General features: G+C 36.2%; 2 protein-coding genes across 3 annotated transcripts in view; one reads left to right on the top strand and one right to left on the bottom strand.

Annotated features, from left to right (window-relative positions):
- The window catches only part of RECQL (RecQ like helicase), a 33,380-nt gene extending 32,246 nt beyond the window's left edge, over positions 1 to 1,134 (top strand). The window contains exon 15 of the mRNA XM_067695864.1: positions 289 to 1,134. Within this exon, the coding sequence (XP_067551965.1) occupies positions 289 to 441 (153 nt within the window). The 3' untranslated portion in view covers positions 442 to 1,134. The remainder of the gene's footprint in view (positions 1 to 288) is intronic.
- PYROXD1 (pyridine nucleotide-disulphide oxidoreductase domain 1) lies at positions 1,135 to 24,601 on the bottom strand. Of its 2 annotated transcripts, none has more exons than XM_067695866.1 (12): positions 24,399 to 24,601; positions 21,660 to 21,740; positions 16,087 to 16,206; positions 13,420 to 13,548; positions 11,391 to 11,464; positions 8,232 to 8,392; positions 7,357 to 7,457; positions 6,225 to 6,360; positions 5,208 to 5,320; positions 4,445 to 4,567; positions 2,531 to 2,668; positions 1,135 to 1,535 (listed from the first exon to the last, which is right to left on the bottom strand). In XM_067695866.1, exons 1-12 carry the CDS (start codon positions 24,480 to 24,482, stop codon positions 1,287 to 1,289), a joined length of 1,509 nt encoding a protein of 502 aa, XP_067551967.1. In that variant the 5' UTR covers positions 24,483 to 24,601; the 3' UTR covers positions 1,135 to 1,286. The 2 variants fall into 2 exon arrangements, with proteins under 2 accessions (XP_067551967.1, XP_067551968.1); XM_067695867.1 differs by having other exon boundaries at positions 21,660 to 21,718.
- Between the last annotated feature and the right edge of the window lie 301 nt (positions 24,602 to 24,902).

The raw sequence follows: 24,902 nt of genomic DNA, 5'->3' as shown, positions 1-24,902 counted from the left end.
CAGCAGAGGTTGAAAAGCACTGTCACAAACTAACTGCTCTCAAGCCTGCAAAAGCACACCCGGCACCAGTGTGTCTAAGGACATGTCAGGTGTTCTTTACGGTCTTGACAGCACAGCCCCTTCTATTTAAGATGGGGCGCATACTAGAAGAAATTTGAAGATAAAAAACAAGACCACTGGACACTTAATTAAAGAGGTGATATAGAAGGACTATTGAGATTATTAATCTCCTGAGAAAATGGAATAGCTGAATTTTTAACCAGTGTTTGTCTTGCTGTTGTTTTGTAGGCTGAATCACCTCAAAGTTGTCATTCCGAAGGAGCTGATAAAAAGAGGGAAGAAAAATCTCCAAGTAACTTCCAGAAGAAGTCGGTGAACATGCTTCAGCAACCTGATTGTAAGATTACAGGGGCTAAGAAAAGAAAAATTGATACTGCATGAGTTGAGTGCTTCTAAATCTTCTAAGAAAAAGTTTATGCATGTATACACCATTAGTTTTGTAGTTAATCAAAAGTTTAATTTTAAGACAATTTCATTAATATTTTATTCATATGGAGCTATATTTTCAGAATTTATTTAAGTATTGAAGACTTGAGAATTTGAGACCTTTTGAAATTTTGAGATCATGAACTGTATAAATTTACAGTATGAAACAAGGGAAAAATAAATCATTTTAATGTAAAACCCTTTAAATGTAAAATACTTAAGAGAGTAAGTTCATATAACTATCTTAAGCTCTTTATGCCTTGCCATAACTAGTTGTATTTTTTTCTTTTGACACAACTGTCTTTTGATAACAATGTTATTATACTGAATATTTTACTAAATAAAAAAGGAATAAGGTATCCATACAAATAATATTAGCAAGTATGCTACACCTCTATTTAAGTAAAATAAAACTGTAAGCTGCTTGAAACCACAGCCCTACTTTGACATTTCACAGAGAATGGCTCTGGTATATTAACCAGACCACACTGTTGACTAAGTAGATAACAACATAGTTAAATTTGCTCCAAATCTAAATCACAAATGCATGTGTCTAAGTTTAAAAACACAGAAGTGAATACTTAAGACTTAAGTGGTCACTTCTGTGTTAGGAAAAAAATATATCTATAAATAAATGATTTAAACTGATTTCATCTTTAGAATTTTATTTATTTTTAAAATCTTCATATTTCCGTATTTTTAACTTCAGATGGTCATCTTTAAATCAGTGCAGTCAGTTTTATTGGCATGTGACTTTTTTGTCTTATTTGGAACTCGATGTAGCTCTTGAAATGCTCTTTTTAGTCAAAATAATCTTCTATATCAATATTTGGATCTAATAGATCTTCTCCATATGCTGAAAGATTCATCTGGTTTAAAATTAAGTTTTCAAATGTTTCTTCTAAATCAGTTTCACCAATTAAGACCGCTCCCATCATTCGCCCATTCTGCAGCACGGCTTTGATGTACTCTTGTCCTTTGGTACACCTCAGTATTAATTCATGGTCTAAACCTAAGCCCTGTGCATTGTATTTTCCCAGCAATACAACCTATATAGAGAAAGACAAAACAGTTATTTTAATGACTATGAAAAAGAAACATAATATGCAGTTATTTTGTGTTTTCCTAGAATGGCAAATCTAGTCACGAAAATTTACAGCTAAAAGTGCCATTCGGAGGAGCCCAAAGAAAACACTTGCATGGCATGCATTTACTCTACAGATGACACTACCATACAACCTGTATGAACATTAAAAATACCTAGCGAATATACAAATATGTAGGAGGTAGACTACATTAGGCGTGAGTCACAATTTAAAGATTTAGTAAGAAGCTGAATTTGATCTTTCCTGGGCAAATTGTTTAGTCTCCCTGAACCGTATGTATATATTTGTACGTGTTTCTCCTTATCGGTAAATTAGGAGGAAAAATCCTGCCTCAGAGTGATGTAAAGAGGATTAAATAAGATAATATGTAGGGGGAAGTACCTGCTCATTCTTGAGTATGAACAGCTGTTAGTTCTCTTCAAAAAGGAGGAGTGAATTGCAACTAAAACTCAGAAATGCACCAACAGGGAACAAATCTGGAGGAGATTTCCCCCCCAACCCCCAGAACTATAAAATAATATAGTGAGAAGGTAGGTAATGATTATCAGATGATTAGTGATTAAGCCCAGCAATAATAACCAGGTATAAATTTGCAAGAAATGAGGAAATTTGTCATTTTTTGTAAAGTGATTAAAGCCATATAAGTTTATTCATGTGAGAAAATCAGATGATCATAATTAGTTACAAAACTAACAAGCAGGGGCTTCCCTGGTGGTGCAGTGGCTGAGAGTCCGCCTGCCGATGCAGGGGACATGGGTTTGTGCCCCGGTCCGGGAGGATCCCACATGCCGCAGAGCGGCTAGGCCTGCGAGCCGTGGCCGCTGAGCCTGTGCTCCGCAATGGGAGAGGCCGCAACAGTGAGAGGGCCGCGTACCGCAAAAAAAAAAACACAAAAAACTAACGAGCAGAAAAGGCACTAATCTGCTTATCTATCTTACCTTGTAGTTAAAAAATTTTGTTACATGAGCGAAAAGTTCAAAGCTGAAATCCATGTCAGTAGACTCGCCTGCACTAGCTGCGGCCATGCACTTTGCTGCATACCATCCCATCTGTCTAGCCTGGGTCCACAGCCTCATCTGAAATAAAAAAAAAGGTTATGCAATTTAACTTTTTATTATCATCATTTGAAAAATGTTATCACCTTAACCTAGTAAAATTCCTTAAAGGGGTTCAGTGCTTGACAGTCCTTGAGAACAGTTAGATCTTGCTAGTTAGGTAACTGATTGAATCATCTTTGCCACAGAAGCAATCAGCAGTCCACACTAACCAACTGATTCTGGTGTTGGTCATTCTTATACCTCATGTGTGGTAACGAATGTCTTTTTGTGTGCAAAAAATAATAACCATGCTCATGGATATGAGCTTTAAGCATTTCTCGTAGAAGTGATAGTTTTTTTAAAAAAAAATTCAGTCTCCTCTCTAAACAAGGTTGGGTCTGATGAAGTAAGAGGCAGCTTACGGTAAGGGAGCAGAGTAAACTGAGCACAGTAACAACTAGAGAACGGCCAACAGAAGTGGCCTGCGATATTACACTGCTGCACTGTTACCTAATGTATTCTAGCCTCTGAGTCCCTTTAGTTTGTGTCTCGGACTATATAAAACAAATGAATTAGTGTACTTACTGCTTCTGCAAATTAAGAGATGAAGTTTTATTAGATTCACTCAAAGTAAGAAACCCCTGTTTATTTTTGGACCTTCCTGTATCAGAGTATGAGGCACATGAAGGATATAATAATATACATATTCCCTAGATTCAACCCTTAGAGGGCTGGGATGTTAAAAAAAAAAAAAAAAAAAAATCCCATGAACTCCAATTCCGAATTGAGTTTGGGACAGATATGCCGTAAAAACAACACTGGATGTCATTGTAGAGAAAACTAAAAAACAAGCTAGTTTGAAGCATTTTAGAATTATGGCTGAAATCACTGTCTTGTTGATGCTATCTCTGATGTATGTTAAAACATACTAAATAACAAAGCTGCTGCTTAGAATACATCTGGTTCTCCCACTACTTCACACTCCATAGTTACTTCACACTCCACAGTTAATCTGAATAAACATGCCTACCTGTGGAGCTGGTCTTTCACCAAGATAAGCGTTGACTGGTTCTTTCATCTGTTAACATCTACCTCTGTCTCTACTCCTACTAAAACAACCCCACCTCTGGCCGCTGAGTATCTTCCTCCAGCACTTCTGCTCCACCATTACAAGGCAGGCAACACTGTCGGGGCAGGAGGAGGTCTAGATCCAGTTAGAAGGGGTTGTTAGGCTGAGGAATTCTGCTTACTATGGGAACAGTCTTTCAGTAATAATTCCCACAGGAATAAGGTCATCAGAAACAGAATGTACGGTTTATAATCTCAGTTTGCTACTTTTTCATCCAAAGCTGTGCTGTCCCAAATCATAGTCACTAGCCACATGACTATTTAATTAAAAGTAAAATTAAAATTCAGTTCCTCAGTCACATTAGCCACATTTCAAATGCTTAGTACACACATCGCTAGTGGCTACCTGACTGGACACTGCCGAAATATAGAGTATTTCTGTCATCACAGAAAGTTCCACTGGACACCGCTGATAAGCATCTGAGCATGAAAAACAAAGTAACTATCATAATTCTTTTAAAATTAAAAGACATCCCAGTCTATTCCATCACTATATAATCACTTACCAAAAGGGAAAAATTCTAGTGTTCTTTTTGTTTGCTGTTTTTGTGACAAAAAAACTCTATGATAGCTTCCCACTTAAAGTAGAAAAGTTGGAAAACCAGAAAGCTGGACATGCGGGTAGCAGTTCCTTTATTTTCAGATGGAATCTCTGATAAAAACCTGTGACCACCTCTGCCAGCTTACCTGCTGCCAGACTGGGCTGGGCTGCCAGGAGGCCGTGCAGATGTCACCTGCAGCATAGATGTCAGGAAGGGACGTGTGCATGTGATCATCCACCTTCAGGCCACCGTCTTTTGCTACATCAAACTAAACAATGTTCCTCATAAGCATATGAGGTAAGAAAAAGAAACGTGACTTTTTCATTCTAAAGTAAAAGAGCAAGTCAAATTCTACACATTGATATGCTGATCTTTAATGAGAAAAGTTGGCTAAACTGCCAAGTTTAGACAACTAAGCTGAATTTCCAGGCACTCAAATTCCTACTAAGACGAACCCATGAAATTCTTAGAACTTCAAATTCTTAAAATTCTTAGAACATCAAAAATTTCCAATAACCATATGATGACCCCACCCATAGTTACAAAAATATTCCTTAGTTTTTGTAAACTTCAGATGCTAAAAAGCAAAAAATACAAGCTGGCTTCTCTAAAAGAATCACTTTTAAGAATTCATAGGAGGTATCAGTTTCTTACCAACGTTTAGATAAATTGTGCATTATGTCCCCTTAATAATGACACTTAGGCTGGGATGTTAACTGCTTAAGGACTTGAAGCAGTAAAAAAAAATATTGCAAATCAAGACATGAATATAAACTAAACTGTTTTCAGTCATCTTAAATTACAGTTCTGTGCCAAAACAATGAACAATTATTCATGCTTGAGAATTAGAGATCTTCATAAACAATACTTTAAAAGTGTTCACACTGGGACAAAAATTTTCACCTTACATTGTTGCCACAGAGAAAAGGTTCTGTATTTGGTGTAACTCCTGTAGCACTGACAATGAAATCGCAGCCATATATCTTTTCATTGGTCAATTCCACATATACGGGCCATATCTCTTAAAATAAAAAAAAAAATTATTCTCAAGTGTAATCACCACCGTCTATAACATTATGTGAATACAATGACTAGAAGAAAGAAAGAAAGAAAGAAAAAGGCAGGAGATGACTTTAAAACAACACCTCTTAATATTTATAGGTACATCTGCTAAAACAATTTTTAATGTCGTCAGTGCCATCTTCTTATTTTGGGTATAATCGCAAAACTATGGCAGGCATTCTAAACATTTTTCCTTCAAATTTAGACATAGAAATTCTAACAAAGTAAATTTAAATTGATAATACTTTATAAATTATTTCTTTAAAAATCTTTATTAATAGATTATACTCCATTGAGAGTTTAGTCTAACTAGGTTACTCACTTTTCAATGTTTTCCCTTATTATTCACATTCAAACTCTAACACTCTCTTTTCCTATGAAAAAATTCAAAGAATTCAGAGCAGTGGGATATCCCATACAGTAGGTTTGGGTGAGTGTATTTCTGAGTAATTCTCACAGGAGTGTAGAATAGGAATTTTAAGAGATCTGTGCCTTAGTTTCAAATTTATAGATTTCATTCTGTTTGATTTTGAGGGTGTCACTTCACCTTTGTGAGTATCAGATTTTTTTTAGTTTTTATGTTTTGTCTTGATTCACAAGATATTCTGATTAACTCATCGCGTTATGACGGTCAAAACATGAGCCCTACGTAAGATGTTACGCTTTCTACAATTTATTAGAAAATGTAAAGAGTTAGGTAGTGAAAACAAAATGACTTATGTTATTAAATTATGGTTTTATTTTTACTTTTCACATTTAAGTTTTATATGGAAATATGAAGCTGTTTTCTAAATATAATAAAGCGATATTAAGTTGTCTTCTTTTAAAATAAGTGTTTATTTTTTTCTTATTTCATCACTTACCTTTGTCAGCTATAACTAACTGATTATGATGGTCTCTTGGGAAAGTCAAGGACTTTTTCTTAGAAATTCTAAATTCTTCCTGAAGATAGATTTTCTTTACTTCACACATAGTTTCAATGTGAATTTTATGAGAAAACTAAAATAAAAGAAGTACTGGTCACTATAATACTTCTAGAAAGAATGATCTGGGTTACTGACGATGAAGAAAAAATTTATAATACACTTATAAAAACATACAGAAAAAATAATTCTTGTAGTATAAAAGAAAACACACTGAATGCCCACAAGCATGGCTCTCAGTTTCTGTTGGAAAGAAATAAGCAGAAACTCAGTCAGTACTTAAAGAGGTCTAGTAGTTGAATTGGCAGGTAGCACCAAGGGCATACTTTTTACTATGAGCTTCCCTGATAATTACACGTATATTTCTTTTAAATTACAACTGTTACAGACTAAAAAAAAAAGGTTGATATATCCCAGATTGTTATATTCCAGAATCTTAGTAAAATGCCAGTTAGATAGGAGATACTCAATAAATGTTCACTGAACTAAACTGAAGTTCCCAGGTTAAGAATACCATTAATCTTAGGACCTGAAGGTGCAGGAATAAATTACTTTGTGTAATTTCCATCACAAAAATTACATACACTGTGAAGCCAGCCCCCTTCCAACCTACTGAAGGCTGAAAAGGTATCATACACAGTAATAAGGACTGCATGTTTCTTGCAATATTTAAATATCATAGCCTTTTAACAGCTATTAAAAAACTAAAATATCTAGTAAATAAAATGAGTAAAAGCAAGTCATCTGCTTATGCAATTAGGATATTAAATGTGTATTTTATTTAGAATCTATCTAATAACCTTTAAAATATTATACTACATCTAAAGTGACCTTTGAGAAAAGATTAATTTAAAATAGGACAGGTGTATTCACTAACGTCTCTGTATGGAGATCTCTGTCTCTGGAGAGTTCAATGGGGCCAAGTGGCACTGAAGCCCTTTCCTAGAACCATGGATTTTAAGGAAAGTGACCTAGCAATTCTTTGACTATAGGCTTATAACCAGTCTTTAACAAACAGTTCAAGAATTTAAAACTGCATTTAGATACGTTTAAACAGTATATGAAAACATACCTCTTTTGTTCCTTTAAGATCCAACCCTTCATGCCAGTCAGGTCCCAAGGCACTGCCTGTATTACCAGCATTAGCTTTGGTTTGTGCTTCCTTTTTCCTTCCTGAAGGGATAAACTCAATTCAAAATCCAAATGATATAAAAACTGCCAGGCAGAGAATTACGTTTTTGTTCAGAAGTTTTTAGGCAATGTAATAATTTTCACACATACATTCATACAGCAGGACTAAACTTATCTATATTAATCATTTTAATCATAATTTTAATATTTTGTGATGTAGAGCTATAAAATGGGTAATCTTTCAATCGAGTGTTGTGTATAAACACTCAAAAGTGTTTTATGGATGTTATATACACTGGTTAATATGAAAGGTAAGAAAATTAGACATCAAATTTTGAAAATTTTGTCAATTTTTAGTACCCCCAAAACTTACAAAATTCTTGCTCAATTTTATAAGCCAAAAGTTTAAAAAAATAAAAAAGCTCTTTTAAACTAAAAAAAACTGCATTTGTTTTTAAACTCACTGCATTTTTAATAAAATTACCTTAGGTTTTGTCCAACTGGAGCATCTGTCCACAAAGATGCAGATGGGCTGGTTTACTTAATTTACTTTAAATTGCCAGTTTTAGTTATACATATTTTTCATATAAAATACATCATACACATATATACACATATATAAATATATTTATCTTATAAATATTTTATACATATATATAAATAAAATCTTAAATATCACAAAAGGAAATAGAAATAAATATCTATATTCCTATCCCCAAATAAAATATTTTTGCTAAATTTTCTTATAGCCTTTTTCTATATGGTTAAAAAAATAAAGTTTCATCCGTGAATGAATGAGCTAGATGCTATATTTACCTTCAGTTGTATATCTTGTTCTTTTTTGTGCAATTTTAGCCTCTGGATTTTCAGCAATGAGCTTTGAAGTCAAGAATTCAGCCGCTCCTGCATCGAAGAAAGTATTCCCAATAGCTTTATCTTTAATGGCCCAAATTACTTCACAGCCTTCAATTTCATACCTAAAGGAATATGAAAGTTAGTTGGAAGAAAAACTCTTTGTATCTACAAATAACAGTTATCTCTTAAGGCAAATGTAAATAAACTATTTTAAGGCAAACTGAGAAAGAATGATTATAAAGAGGAATGTAACACTTTTTCAGGATAATACGTGCTAAGTAGAATAATACAAGAAATGTAACCAGTTTACTGAAAAAACGTGACAAATATATGTACTGAATATCAGGTAAAATTTCATTACAATGAACATCACTTCAAAGTGTTCAATTTCTACAGGATAGTTATATGAATGTCCGCCAGGGTTCCCAGGAGTGAGCAGTGCCTTGCTTATTACCTAGTTATAGAGTAATCAGTAATGAACGGATAGATGTTATAGATGTTATATAGCTACAATATTGAGAACAGTTGACTTCTTTGCTAACAAATATTTTATGTATTCAAAGCACATTATGGAAGGACACAGAAAAACGAGCAAATGAGAGATAGAAACTAAAATCTTAACTTTGTTATAACAGAATAATTACCCTGCAGTGAATTTCCTTCACCTCAGAAGTTTCCAAGCCATCTAGCCAAAGAAAGATCCAGTTCACAGAAAAATGAAGGATCTTAGAGGAAGAAAGGAATGGCCAAGGAAGCCACCTTCCATTACCGTTCAGGAGGTAGCCAGAGCTCCTGAGCACCTGCAGTTTTATCTCTAGGTTTGGACACGGAGAATGTAATTTTCTTAATATTCATTCCACAAGGTCCCTGCAGTTCATTATAATTTATCTGCTATTACTACTTGTTTTGATACAAATGAATTGGGACAATCCTGGACACACAATATATATGGTCATCCTAACTACACTTTTATTTGAAATTACAATGGTAATAAGAGTGTATTAGTGTTATTAATTTTTAACATTGATTTATGGTAAAAAGTACTACCATCTTTATATCTCAGACTGATGTAAGTTAGGTTATATGACTTTTTGAGGCTGATCAATAAGCAGGTGATAAAAGAAAGAAGGTTTACTACATCTGACTTCAGATCACCTGATGTTCATGCTTTCTGGCATATGGTAAAGGAGTCCCTTGCTTTCTCCAATGGGCCTTTATTTTTCCTCCTCTCCTATGCCAGCAAAGAGTATTTATAGTTACTAAATGTCAGATTATCTGGAGAACATTTTATCTTAACACTGCTCAGGTCATACAGCATTGCTGATGAGCAGAAAGCAGAATACACACACATTTGGTGATAAATTTTATGTCAATTTACATATAGGCACACAGTTACCACGAAATGATTTCCTTAATTTTTATAAACTAGAAATTTCTGTAATTATCATTTTTTTTGTATTTTAAAGTAGTACAGCAACATAACACATATCAGAATAGCTTAAAATACTGATGCTAGACTAGCGAGCCGTATTTACTCTAAGTAGTCACCACAAGTGACTCCTGGGTGTGCCGTACCTCACGAGACACCCTCTAATCCTCTTACCCTATGAACCTGTCCTCAGAAAGATGTGTAAGCATGAAGGTGTCATCACCCATAGGGGAAATACTGCTTTCATTTTTAAAACCACTTAAAAAACAGAAGTATTAAATTTTGTGAAATTATGAAAAACTATGTTTGAAAAACAAAGGATTAACCTACATTTGGAAAGAAGAGATAATAACTGAAATAAAAGTATACTGAAGAAATCAACATTAGCTTCAGTGGGACACGGGGGCTATTAAAAAGCATAAAGAGTCTGGATATGTCATTTTTCATCAAGAGAAGACAAAGTCCTAATCATTCAGTAAACCTAAACCGAGAGAATAACACTATATGGGAGCTTTCTTAAACTACCAGAGTTTACTGAATATAAAATTATGTGTTTTATATCCAAGTATGTGGTCTTTAATCTGCGACCTAAAGAAAGTGAGGAATAGGTTTAAATGTTGTGAAACTCTGAACATTTTTGAATGAGAAAGCTTTTCAATGTGAATAATAGTAATAATAATAGTATTAAGTCATACTTTTGGTGATAACTGATGGAGAAAATCTGTCATGTGTACATAAGGATTTGAAGCCCCTCTTACAATAAATCTATGCCTCCCTCCTCTTGGCCCAGTTTGGTCTTGACTCCCTAGTTTTTTCTCTGCATTTTTCCATACAATGCCTCAAACTTCATAATTAAAACAATGACTGCCACACCTAGTACTCAGGCAATCCAACAACTCTTACAGGTTTCCACTGGGATTCACCATCCTCTAAAAAGGAGGGGCAAAAACCTAGTCTCAGAGTTGGAATGAATGAAAGTGAGAAAAGACAGGGCTTTGGCAGATTGCTTATTTTGATATAAATTTGTCCTCTTTGTAGTCAGACCCAACTTTCTGGCCTGAAAAATATCTAGACTGTTCCATGTCAGCCATCTGCTGAAAGATAAAATCACAAAGAAAGTGAATCAATGCTCTGCAGACCACAGCAGGTCCTCAATGTTCTCCAAACTTGAAGTATCATCTTAAGATGACAGTATTTCACATTAAGGTGTTCACAATCCCCAACTTCCAAAAACCAAGAGCTAGGAGTACCACATACCCTGAAATAGAACTCACAAACACTTGCGTTTCATCGGCCAGACAGGTACCATACATGAGTGAAGCAGGATGGGTATAAGCAATAAAAAGTCGCGGGGACTATCACCAGAAACCTCTAAAGGTGTACACGTTTTCAATTGTTTTTCAGTACAGTACGTGCTTATAAGAACACATGTATGGGTCAAATCTAGACAGTCATCAGTGTCAGACCCTTTGAGACCTAAAGCATTCCCGAAATTCCTATGTTTTATAAGGTCAATTTTGCAACTATGAATTCCATGAAAGCTAAAAAAATAAAGTGGATTTTCCCCCTTGAAAATGTATGAAAAACAATTATATTTATCTTTGATTTTAGGATAACAAGATGTCTTCTAGTCAATTAATCACATGAATCACAGAGCAATTCTTACATAATATTCAAATACAGGTACTTACACTAATTCAAGTGCAATACCACCATTTCCTATGATCATTATTCTCTTAGCTTTTGTAAGCTGTTTCTGAAATTCCTGTATCAAAAAGAAAATGAAAAGAGTGTTTTGTAATAGTGGGTAATGCCTGAAGCAACAGGCTTCACTGATAATAAACCTCACTTTCCCACTCTGCCAGGACACACCATCCCAATTAATATAATAAATGCTCCCTCCATGTTTCACCCCAAACTGCCTTTATAGCAAGGCCTCTTCCTGACTTTCCTTGCCTTTTATGTCACTACATTCAGAATTGCAGCAAGAGCCTGTCTTTAGTTTACCACATTCCCAACTATTTGACCAAATCAATTACCAACATGACATTGATCTAGACCCTGGAAACAGGATTCTTCCTTTCCTTCTAGTCCCTCAGTTGACACTTTCCTTGCAGTTACTCAGCACTTGGAACTTGCAGGAACGAGAAGCACAGCAGCACAGTGGTTAAGGGCACAGATCTAGAGTCCCTGGCTCTAGCAGTTACTAACCAGGTGACCTTGGGCAAACTGCTTAACCTCTCTGCACCTCAGGTTCCCCAACTATAAATGGAAATAAGAGGTGAGTATATCTCAAGGTCTCTATAAGTATTAAGATGATAGAGATAAAGCTGTTGGGAGTAGGAAGCACATAATGTCTAATATTTATTTTAAAATGTTATTACGTTATAAGACAGCAAATTGATGCCTCCACCTCCCATCCCTCCCTCCCTCCCCCCAAAAAAGATCACAATGAACTTGGAGAGAAAAAAAAATATCAGGAGTCATTCTTATGGTACTTTCTAAAGTAGAGAATAGTCCCATTGCTTCAAGATGACACTTGAATAGCTAAATTCCACCTCCTACTATGTCAGGTCACCATTTCTATTAATGGACCCCAAAACTTATTGTAATGTACAATGCATAACCACTGAATTGACTTCTTTAAATTTTACAAGAAAAAACCTGAAGTTAATTCTACTTTGTCCTTCACTGAACACAGTAGGTAATTAAAGACCTGTAAAGAGCAGTGGACAGGGAGATGAATGTCATGAGTTTAGATTATACTTCTGATAATAAGTACTTTAGTATAGCTAAATTTCTTAGTCTCTCCATCTCAGCTGCCTCTGTAGAGTGGGAGTAATGACTCACACAGGATTATCATGAGGATTCAGTGAATTCATATGTGTAGAGGGCCTCGCTGTAACACAGTTATGAACTCAGTCTTTGATAATATGAACTTAAAATGTTTACAAGAACATAATCCAGTTCTTCTAATATTGTCTAAATTCCTAATTATTTAAGAAGAAAATACTACCAGTTTTCAAGACTATAAAATCTTATTATGTAAATGTACAATTACCACTTCATGGGACAGAACAACAACAATGAGCTTGAGGTAAGACAATAGTATTGTGACTAGAAAACAAGAAGGTTTTTGGCAGTAAGGGTCAATGAACCCTGAAATAAATTACCAAAAGAAGTTGTACAAGGTTCTGAAGATAGAATTTCACCTTACTGGGATAGTTTATCACTGTTCTTGAGCAGAACAACAAACAAGTGTCTTTTTCAGTTCTAGGATTCTGTCATGATTCTGTATGACAAAGATCTTCTGAATACTAACTAATTTCTTTGCTGAGAAGTAAATTTTGGACATGCTTTATCTTTTGAGAAAAAGATCATTACGTCATTTAGGATGCAAATCACATACTCCCGATCAGAGTAAAATAATGAATGTGTATGCAATGTAAGTTGTAACCTTCAGCATAGACATTACTTCTGGGATATCACATAATGGAAAGAACATGAATTAAAAAACAAGATAAATTATCCACTAAAACTAAACTCAAATTGGCAATAATAAAACATTATAACTACTTTCTGGTTTATGAGTCATGAAACCTTTCTTCTGTTGCTACAGTTTAGGAATTGACATTATAAGTGGAACACTTTGATTCAAATGTAGAAAAAGTCTAAGAAACCTTCATGTTTCTTCCCCATGACCCAATGTCAAAATGTTACCTGAGCACTGTCTGTATCACGGATTCCTAACACATAAGGATTTCCTTCACATATCAACTTTGGTTTAGCTCCAGCACACAAACAGAGCTTCTTATAAATATGCTGATTGCCATCTTCAGTTAAAATGCACTGTAAAACCATAGAGCAACAAAGAGGAGAGGGGGAACATTTATACATAGGTACAACTGCACTTTAAACATTCAATAAGACAAAAGCAAAAAATATATTAAGGTTGCCTCTTGGTGGCCCTCAATACTTTGTTACAGCAATGACAAAGCTAACTAAGCATGAGAATGCATTCTCTAATCCAGTGATTCCTAATCACTTTAGAAGCATGAACCATTTAAAAAATCTGATGAAAATTAGTCCTTCTGCCATGGGGAAAAAAGGTACATTCCCACAAAATTTTGGATAAAACCAAGGGAATCTCATGTTTGGAAAGGTATGTTGACCTTAGATTAGAAATTTAGAAAATTTCAAATTGAGCATTCTGATGAACATTTCCTTGATGAACATTCTGCTCTCAATGAGAAGATACTATAAGAAGATCTAGTGATTCTAATCATATCAGACCTTAATGTCTGTTATGGGTACAGGGGAGTAGTGAATGGTAGAAGAGGTCACAATACATCTTCTTAATCTGAAAAATCAGAAGTGCTAAAAAACAGTATTTATATTCTTAAGTACAAATAACAATCACTTTACCAGCAAACTTCATGCTGTTTGGGGATTATGTTTTCATATAAGTGAAAAACATGTTAACCTTAAATCCTAGCATGTACTGGCTTTAAAGTAAATTTATATTAATTTTGAATTAATGAATTTAGATGAATCTAAAAATACATATCAGAGATCCATTGTTTTTGTTCCTTAATATTGAATGAATATCTACACAAAAGTAGAAGCATTTAGAAAGCAGGTATACATAAGCATGTGCTACTATGAGAGACGTCAGACTTTGCTGGAATGGTTTCGAAGGTTAACCTTGTGCCATGTGTCTGATTTATAAAACTTGCCAAATAGCATTTACATACCCACTGAAATATTTGTTACCCATTCTAACTCTTCAGCTACATAACAAATACATAAAACCAATAAAGCAACACAGTATAACCATACAGAAATGTTACACAAGTCTTCCTTTAGATAATTTGGTTCGAATTTTAACTAACAGAAGTTAGTTATAGGCACTGACCAAATTTAAAAAATTATTTGCATTTAGCTACTATAAAAGAAACACAAAAACTTTTCATTGGCTACTGTTAAATTTTTGGAAGTAGAGACGAAGGTAAAACACATCGTTTCTAATTCACTAAAGAATACAAAGGATGGATGACAGAATGCAGACATGTATGTTATGTAGAACACTTTTCAAATGAAACGTGTGGCACTCTGATTCACTCAAATGCCCTAATATGTAAGTTCCCTCACAATTCATTAGTATACTTTTGAGCCTACCTCAGTGAGCAGATTCACTGACATGGGTGTTTCATGGAACAAGTACTACCATTACAAGTATTAGGAAATAACTGTGGTGTTTGGATTCAGATTTGCAATATTTTTCTCATAAAACTCAGTACTTTTTCTTACTTTTTTTTTTCCTGTCAAGTTATTTGTTTCAAATGTGACATGTATGCTTTCTCCCTAAGGGAAAACTCAAATGTTAGCTGCTTTAGAGAAACAACTGCAAACCCTACTTCCTATCTTGCCTAAAGCTCATCTGAAGGTACTGTTAATCATGTGACACTGAGACTTCCTGACATCTGAGACTGAGGTACTGCCTTTCCTGAGACTGTCTTAGTTTGAGCCTTATATCATTTTGGACTATTACAACCACCTTCTAATTTGGTTGTTGGCTACTGGCCACCTGCTCTATCCCAGTTCATCCTTGACACTGCTGTCAGATCCATCTTCCTAAAAGAGTATTTTAGCATTCCTGGCTCCACTTAGAATCTCTTTACTATTTTTTCCACTGATTATAAAATAAACTCAATATTAACATGACATAAAAAGCTCTTCACAATCTTATTTACTTATTTCTCTGGGCTAGTCGGCCAATCTCCTTTACTTATCCACACCCCAACCCCTTTGACAGTCTCACTCTTCCACATGCCCCTTTCCTTTCTCTGGGTCTCTGAACCCGTAACGTAATCTCTTCTTCCTGGAATGTCCTTTTCCACCTGGAGAACTCAATTCACCCATCTTTAAAACATAGCTCAAATATTGCTCAATCTGGGAGTCTTTCTGAATACCTACCATCAGAGCTTTGATAATATTTCAACAACTGTTTTCTTCTATGGGCATACATTAAACGTACGCATGGCTGTACTCCCTATGACACTGAGAGCTACCGGGAGTAGGTTCCTGCTATCACTGCTACTGTATCCCAGTACTTATTAACACAGTGCCCAAAACACAGTGAACACTATATAAATGTTAATGCTAATTTAGAATGTAAAACCTAAAATGCCAGGCTAAGCTAATTATATGACCCAATAAACTCACAAAAAGTGTAAGTTTTTGTAATACTAATAGAAATCAATGTCACTGAAATTTATATGCTAGAGACTTGGGAGGTGGTGGAACAGGTGGGGGTCAAAGGAAGGCAGGCAAAACCTCACCAAGATTTAACAATGGCAAATGTCATTAAGAAAAAACCCCTCTTACATGTTCTTTGCTGTTCAGTTGCTTTACTCCAGATTCTATAACCTCAATGTTGGGAAAGCGATTTTCTAACATGGTACTTGGTTGTTCTTCAACATCAAATTCTTCCAACACTTTAGAAACCTGTATTAGATAAAAGAAATAAAAATGTATACTTAAAAATTTTTTTCCTTTCAAGAATTTAAAAAAAAACTTTCATTTCTTTTTATACACTATTTATTTCATATTCATAAAACAAGAAAGTCTGCCAACTGCACTATATACAGTGAAAAGAGGGCCAGACTCTGCATTTTAAGACCTAAATTCAAATACTAGTCCTACCACTCTTGGGCAACTCAGAAAGTCACTGAGCCTCAGCTTCCTGGCCTGGAAAATTAGGGCTAACGCTACTTACTTCTGTATAGTGTAATCAAACAGCTTATCTATTTCTTTATCCTTGTAGCGCTCTCTCTCCATTTACTAGCTAACCTTATTGTGATCTAGTCTTTGGACTCTTCTTTCCTCTTCTCCAAAGTCATCAGCATCCTCTTGGACTCACTTTCCATCCTATCCCACTAAGACTCCATTGTGGATCATTTACTTCAAATGATGTGCCAGGGATCTGGGGAAGGATTTTCCCCAAATCCTTCCTTGCTCTCTTATCCTTAACCATTAATTACCCTGAAAACGCCCAAGCACAGACCAAATTACTTGCTTTCTCTAGTCCTATACCCAGTCTGCTACAGAAGTACCACACACCTTTCAGACTGGTATTTGGCCTTAAACACTGCATGGAAATGCTACTGCATGGCTATAGCAGTTCTCAAACATTTTAGTCTCAAGACCCCTTCACACCCTTACCAATGATTGAGGACCCCGATGAGCTTTTGTTTTTTTGAGTTACACTTAGCAATATTTGCTGCATTAGCAATTAAACTGAGAAATTTAAGTATTTCTTAATTCACTTAAAAGTAACAATAAAAACATGTTACACTGATATAACATACCTTTAATGAAAAATATTTTTTTCTAAAACAAAACAAATTAAGTGAGAAGAACAGCCCTGTTTTACATTTTTGCAAATTTGTTTAATATCTGGCTTAATAGAAGATAGCTGCATATCTGCTTCTGCATTCAAACTGCTTCTACCTTTAAACCACTGCAACGTTGTTTTGGTTGAAGTATCACTACATGAAGAGAGTTCAGTCTCACACAGATATGCAGCCCTTTCAGATAATTGTACATTCTTCTTGATGCCACACTAAAACTCAACAAGTGATGGTTTCTTAAAGAGAGATGAAATGTAGAATTTGAAACCATATCAAGAACTTTTCATACTGTGACTGTGAAATCCATTAGTTTATCCTGCACTTTGAGTGGATCTTGGAACATCACACATCAGTCGTTTGGACAATACTGGTTCATTAAGTTAACAGAGATCTTCCAAATACTGACACATTTCATATCAATAAATATAAAAAACCACATTCATTATTATCAACAATTTCATGAGAAAAGTCTAAGTACTATAAGGCTCACAGTGAAGAATGAGTTTTCCAAAAATCTAATTTTTGCTTGAAAGCTCTCGTTTTGTCATAATGGCAACAAGTACCATCAGTTGTTTTCTTAAAGTGACAGGCTCACTTCATTCATTTTTCCAAACATGAAGAGCCAGTTTGTCAGCTGTTCTTTCAAGTAAAATTGATGTTCCATGAAAACAGTAGCTAGTTCATCTTCAACTCAGCAATTGCACAACTGCTTTTCCTTGAGACAACGTTGTACTCGTTGTATGCCGAAGAGCTTTATGCATACATCGCATTGCATCATACAGAATATTAAAAAGATGTGTACTCAGGAGTCAAGATTTAATAAAACTAACATGTTTTTTTACTGGCTTTTATTTTTTTCACTAACTGTGTGGCAGTGAAGAACAAAATGGCTACCAATGTAAGTAGCCACCACTGCTTTTATACCATCAGTGCAAATGTCAACATAGTGAGAAGAGCAATAACATCTTAGTAACATATTCCATTCCGTCAGTGACTTTTTCAAACTTTCATCATTCTAATATTCCCTGAACTTACTCTATCCTCTTTATTCTCAGTAAATCACCTTACTTCTAGGCATGAAGAGACCACTAAGAACTCTGACTACTTCTTTCCCACTATCTAGACATTTCTTTGCTAGTGTCCACCCTTCCCTGACCCATTCCCACTATTTCAGAGTCAATCCATTGCTCTGCGCTCCATATCCCATCGCCTCTCACCTTCTCAGGACTCCTTCCTTGTTATATATTCCTTGCTCTCCTTCATCTTCAGGCTTCCCCACTGGTTTCTTTTTTTTTTTTGTGGTACGTGGGCCTCTCACTGTTGTGGCCTCTCCCGTTGTGGAGCACAGGTTCTGGACGCCCAGGCTCAGCGGCCATGGCTCACAGGCCCAGCCGCTCCGCGGCATGTGGGATCCTCCCGGACCGGGGCACGAACCCGTGTCCCCTGCATCGGCAGGTGGACTCTCAACCACTGCGCCACCAGGGAAGCCCACCCACTGGTTTCTTAATCTCAACAGGTGAACAGGCTCAAGTGTTTCCCACCGTAAAAGAATAAAACTCAACTTAACGCTAGACCTTATGTCCTCTTTTTGCTGCCACTCTATCTTTTCTACCTTTGCAGCCAAATTTTTCAAGAGAGAAAAGTTTATGCTAACCGTCACTTTAGAATTTCCTCCCATTAATTTCTCAAAACAGTATAAACTGTCTCAAAGTCACCAATGATTTATACTAGAAATAGCTACTTTAGAGCCATCATCTTACCTGACCATTCCCCAGGATCTGACACAACTGACCACTCCTCTTAGTTGAAACTTTTGCCTTCCTGGCTTTAGGGTTACTGCTCTTTCACAGTTTTCCTCTTAGATCTAAGCCTAAGAAGAAGGATGGCCATTTTTAAGTTCTCCTTTCTCTCTGACCTCCGCTTAGTGTTCCAAGGACACCACCACTGGGCCCATCTTCTTCTCCCGGCATGTGTCCTTCCTGAGAAAGTGCAAGCCAGGCCTGTAGCTTCAACTGACACTGAGACAATGGTGAATACTAAATTACCGTCTCCAGCCCAGTCTTTTCACTTGCTCTAAATGCTCCAGCAGTTTGGCATATCTAAATTTAGATAAAGTGCAATTTCGCATCATGGCACACAAGCCCGTCACCATCTGGCCCCTGCCTACTGGTTCAGACTCACACTCCACACGCCAGCAGTGAACTGGTCCCTGTTGGGGCATGTTTCATAGCTACACATTTTCATGACCTTGGCACATGCCTACCTCCACTCGCTCTCTTACAAACACTGGAAAACTTTTTTCAAGGCTCAGTTTCAATGCAACTTCCAATGTAAAGGCTTCCTTGATTCGCAAAGGCAGGCTTTGGCACTCCTTTACAATGTTTTCTATGTATAAAAATAAATATGCATGTATTGGAATATTACCTCAGTTTTTTTGCCTCTATCAGGATAATGATCATATTGTATGACAACTATTTCTTGCATATCTGTTGTCCCAGTAGCAAGTAATCATTCTGAGAAATTGACCATGAGGGCCCTACAGCCAAAGTGCCTGGTTTCAAAATCTGACTTTATGCACCTCAGAAATTTACCTAACCTCACTGTGACCCATTTACCTCACCTGTAACATGGGGATAATATAACGACCTACTTCACAGGGTTAAGAATTAAATACATTAATATATTTAAAACATTTAGAAGTACAGCATAATAAGTACTCCATAAATGTGAATTATTATTATTATTAATCCTTTTTCTCCTTTAAAAATTACACAAGTCATGAATATGTGCTCTTTTTAACACTAAACAAATAAACAATACATAATAAAGATTAAATATTAAAATCCTTCTTTACCGCTCTTTAAATCTCACTTTCCCTTTACCCCAGGGATAACCACTAATGACTTTTTGACATATGTTCTATACTTTTAATCTCTATAGCCTGGGTGCCTAGCACACTGGTTGGTAAATAATCTAGATGCTCAAAAAATGATAACAAGAATGCAATTTCTGACTTCTAAACACTAAGAATAACTGACATTTGCAATATTTATTTTAATTCACTTTCACATAGATTAGTACATCTTAAGCTCACAATCTTGTTAAGCAAGGAAGATATTATCCTAATGATGCAACTCAGGTACAGAGATTTGCCAAGGTTACATAGCCAGTAAATAAGAGTTAGGCCTAGAACCCAAGTTCTTTTCCTTCTATTGTACAACACTTAAAAAAAAAAAAGATTGGCAAAAACTAAACTCAGGTCTTACAACTCTGGGATCATTATACCAAATTAAGTCTTCTGTAAAGACATTAGAAGACTCAGCTATACATCTCTCTATCATGTATGTACTCTTAGCCGTAATTTAATATATACTTTTTTCTTTTAGAAATTAAGAGCCATAATTAGTTCTCTGGTTCTCCCAATCCCATAGTTCTTTTGGCTGTACCAAAGGTTCTAAGATATCTTACATATCTCTAGGCAGGTTATAAAGAGCAACATATGGCACTAAATTAACCTTGGTCTTAGGGGCTTATGTAAATCTTAGGGGTTTATATATGAGAATGGGGTAGGTTAACTGTATATTGATCTCTTCCCTGGGAGACAATATATAAAGAACTTTTATAAAACATACTTCAAGATTGGAAAGGTGTGTTTGTGGGAGATGGGTAAGGAGAAGGTTGCTTTTCCTCTTTAACATCAAGTCTCTAACCTTTACATGAATAAATAATAAATCTTAGACAAAAGGCTGAAAGGAAAAAAAGATACAATCTATTATCAGAGTATTATAAGGGAAAACTTCTAATGAATCAAAGACTATGTTAATAGTCTTCATTGCAGTGTGGGAAGAAAAGATTTATGTTTTTCATCTTTTTATTCATTTATTTTTTGCATAGGCATTATAATATTCACAATTGTAGCACTGTAGTACATGTATATAATTTATAAATATAATATTAAAATATGAGCTCAGAAGTTTTTAACAGGTGAGGTACAGGATCAGAAATGTTTGGAGACCACTTTTCTTTGATACTATGACCCAAATGTTCTCAGACTCCTATTATAATGTTATAAAGTGTGTAAAATAAACTCACAAACTACAAACTGTTCTGAGATGCTTATGACACATCTGAAACATTACTTATCTGCAAGTGTAAACTTGCCTCAAAAGCACTTTTCTTCTGACTCGTAAACACATAAACATATATACACACACATTTACAATAAAGATACACAAGTATATTTGCATAAAGATACACATGTATATGTCTGTAACATCTTTCCTCAAAAGATAAATTTTCTGAAAAGTAATTCTGAGTGGGACAGAAAAGATGGGAGAGAAGAAGAGAAAACTAGAAATTCAGTACCATTCCAGGTGCTTTTGGTATTCAACCTGAACAATTTTAAACTTTGAGCTATGATTTTAAAATGAGTATCAAAAGAACATTTGTCATTTTAAACAATTAAAATACTACAATTACACTAACTGCTATTTGAGTGATTGTATTTTTTAAAGAGTAATACTAAGAAAGTTATATAAAGGTTCTTACCTGCTTGAAATTTGTAACTGCTTTAATGACAGGAGAAGCTGTGATCAGGAGAATATCTTCTGATGGAAAGTGAATTGCCAACTTATTAAAAAAACAAGTAGGAAAAATATGATAAATAACTAAGCATTAGTACATATGGCATGGTGGGGTGAGACAGGGATAATGCAATTTTAATAATGTTATTAACTTAGGAAACTAAAAACTCACTGTTCTTCCTCTAAAGGTCTTGGTCATATTTATGGGGTAGTGGTGAGTAATGTCCCCCTCTCATATTGTTAAAATGAAAAATACATTTACACTAAACTCAACAATTATCATGAAGAGGATGAGAAGAAACTATCTTCTTAATTAACAGTTAAACCAACTTCTATTTATTATAAAATAATAATTTCAATTGCCTTTAGTAGAATGAAATTAAGCAAAGCTTTAATAAAACATTTAAAAGCTTAGCACCTTTCCCAAGTACTTCTATAATATTTGACAATATAATCACTCTCTCCATCTTGCTTTCCTCTGTATATTCTGTAATTTATTTCCCCACTTTCTGTTTCCACTATTATGCTACTAAAATCACCTTGAAGTTAGCCTTCCAGTTTCATATTAACCAGCTTCCCCTGCTCCAAACACATTGTAACTAATCATCTTTCAAAATTTTTCATTTGATCATATTACTACCCTGCTCAAAATCATTTGACTACTTATATAAGTCTTTGTTAAATTCTTAGCACGATTTATAAAATCCTTTATGATCAGGTCTCTACCGCTTTCTGGCTTCATCTCTGGTCATCTTCCCCAAGCAGCAAAGCTTAAACCATATGCTTTAAGCTTTGCTGCTTCCAGATGGTGCCACACTTTTCCACCTGAGATTACACTGTTGCCTCCCTTTCGAAAGTCTGTCTTTTCTTGTCTACTTGGTAAACTTTTTACTCATTCCTCTATATAGGCATAACTCAGAGATATTGTGGGTTCGGTTCCAGACCACCGCAATAAAATGAATATCTCGATAAAGTGAGTTGCATGAAACTTTTGGTTTCCAAGTGCATATAAAAGTTATGTTTAGGGACTTCCCTGGTGGTGCAGTGGTTAAGAATCCGCCTGCCAATGCAGTGGACACGGGTTGGCCTGGTCCGGGAAGATCCCACATGCCACGGAGCAACTAAGCGCATACAACAGAACTACTGAGTCTGCGCTCTAGAGCCTGTGAGCCACAACTACTGAGCCCGCGTGCCTAGAGCCCATGCTCCGCAGCAAAGACAAGCCACTGCAATGAGAAGACCACGCACTGCAACAAAGAGTGGCCCCCGCTCGCCGCAACTAGAGAAAGCCCGCACGCAGCAACGAAGACCCAACGCAGCCAAAAATAAATAAATAAAAGTTATGTTTACGCTATAGTTGCCAATATTAAGTGTGCAAAAAAAAATGTGTTCTTAAAAAATGTAATGCCTTAATTAAAAAATACTTTACTGCTAAAAAATGCTAACCATCCTCTGAATCTTCAGCGAGTGCTAATCTTTTTGCAATAGTAACATCAAAGATCATTGAGCACAGATCACCATAACAAATAGAATAATAATTTAAGACCTTGAAATACTGCGAGAATTATCAAAATAGGACACAGAGACACGAAGTGAACAAATGCTGTTGGAAAAATGGTGCCAATAAGGCTTGCTAGAGAGGGTTGCCGCAAACCTTCAATTTGTAAACAATGCAATATATTCAAAGTACAATAAATTGAAGGGCAATAAAATGAGGTATGCCTGTACTAAGACAAAAGGACAACTCCCTTAATAAAGGATACTTTTTTCCTAATCCACTCCTTACCAACTCCACAGGTATCCCTAAGGTAGTGAACACATCGATGAAATGACTTACTTACTTACTTTTACTTATTTATTTATTTACATGACTCACTAGGCTGTGAGTCTCTAAAAAGGAGGTACCATACTCTGTTTGTATTAGTCTGATCAGCCCTTAGTACAGTGCCTGGATTATAGGTGTTTACTCAGAGAATAAATGAAAACTACACATCCAAAGATTAAAAGTTAAGGGAAAAAACGTCTTCAATTTCTTATGACATCAGTGATGTCATAAGAATATTACATCTGTTTACTGTTTACCAAAAGAATAATCCAGTCCCTTTTGGAATACATGTACATGTATATACGTGGTCTGATTATTCACTATAAATCAGAAAAGCATATCCTCACTGCATTTAATCCCTTGCCGGTTGTTTTTAAAAACATTACTAGAGATGATACCTCTTCTATCTTGGGAGTCCAAAGTATAGGAAACTTACGTAAGGGTTTCTTTACCATTCAGTTATGATGCACTAAGGACTTGGGCAGCCGTGCGGAAGCGGGATTCAATCAGCTAATTAAGAAAGGGGGCTGAATTTTCTGACCAAGGACTTACTAGTCGTAACCCCCCCCCTCTCCTCCCCATCGGCTTTGACATTACTAGGACCAGAGCCGGGTTCAGTCCGCTTTGCGTTTCCCCTAATAACTTGCTCGCCATCGCTCCTGCCTGAGGCGGAAGCGAAGCCTGCGAGGTACTAAGGACATCACCTGGGGCCACGACACAGTCTCTAATACCTGGGAGCAAGAAGGAGTGAGAGGGGTAAAAGGAAGCGGCTAAAGAGCGACCTGGAAAAAAACTAGGAAAGGCTGGCGGGGAAGGAGCCTCAAGCGCCACCGCCTCCGGGATGGAGGAGAGGCGGAGCCGCCTGCGCGCCCCCCTTACCTGCTCCGCACAGGTGACACCCGCGATGCCACCCCCGACCACCACGAACTTCCCCGCAGTCGGGGTCGAGCACGCCGCCTCCATGCTCTCGAACTTCCAGCGGTTTTAGGACTGCAGTGCGGAAGCCGGAAAAGTTTACAGGCCGGGAGAGGGAGTGGCGCGGGGAGTCCCCTTTCGGCGCCTGCCCCTGAGAATCAGAGCTACGGGTGCCCGGGAACTCACACTTAGTCTCTTCGCGCTTCTCCGAGCTACGGGTACCCGGGAGCTCATACTTACTCTCTTCGCGTATCGGCCGGGGCTACGTTTCCTAAAGCGCAGAGGCGGCTTGGCAATTCCGGGGTTTTGCGTTACCATCGCCACAGCTGAATGTAGTTTTTCCACGAAAATTTGATAAAGATAAGACAAAAACCAAAGTAAAGTAGATGGGTTGTCAAAAGAGGCTTGGCAGGTTGTCTAAAAACAGACCAGTGTTCTCACGGGGCAGACCGTTCTTAGAATAAATGA

Source organism: Pseudorca crassidens, chromosome 11 (genome assembly GCF_039906515.1).
Source record: "Pseudorca crassidens isolate mPseCra1 chromosome 11, mPseCra1.hap1, whole genome shotgun sequence".
In the NCBI taxonomy this organism is placed as follows: Eukaryota; Metazoa; Chordata; class Mammalia; order Artiodactyla; family Delphinidae; genus Pseudorca; species Pseudorca crassidens.
The sequence above is the reverse complement of the archived record's forward strand: the minus strand, read 5'-3'. Positions and strand labels throughout refer to the sequence as shown.

Bases quoted from the DNA above. Each gene is read 5' to 3' on its own strand.
- PYROXD1 (XM_067695866.1), bottom strand. From the start codon at position 24,482: ATGGAGGCGGCGTGCTCGACCCCGACTGCGGGGAAGTTCGTGGTGGTC. The intron at 11,465-13,419 runs GTAACATTTTGA...TTTTTGATACAG, and splicing joins GTGATACAGACAGTGCTCAG to GAATTTCAGAAACAGCTTAC. The intron at 6,361-7,356 runs GTATGTTTTCAT...CTTTTATTTTAG, and splicing joins ATCTTAAAGGAACAAAAGAG to TTTTCTCATAAAATTCACAT.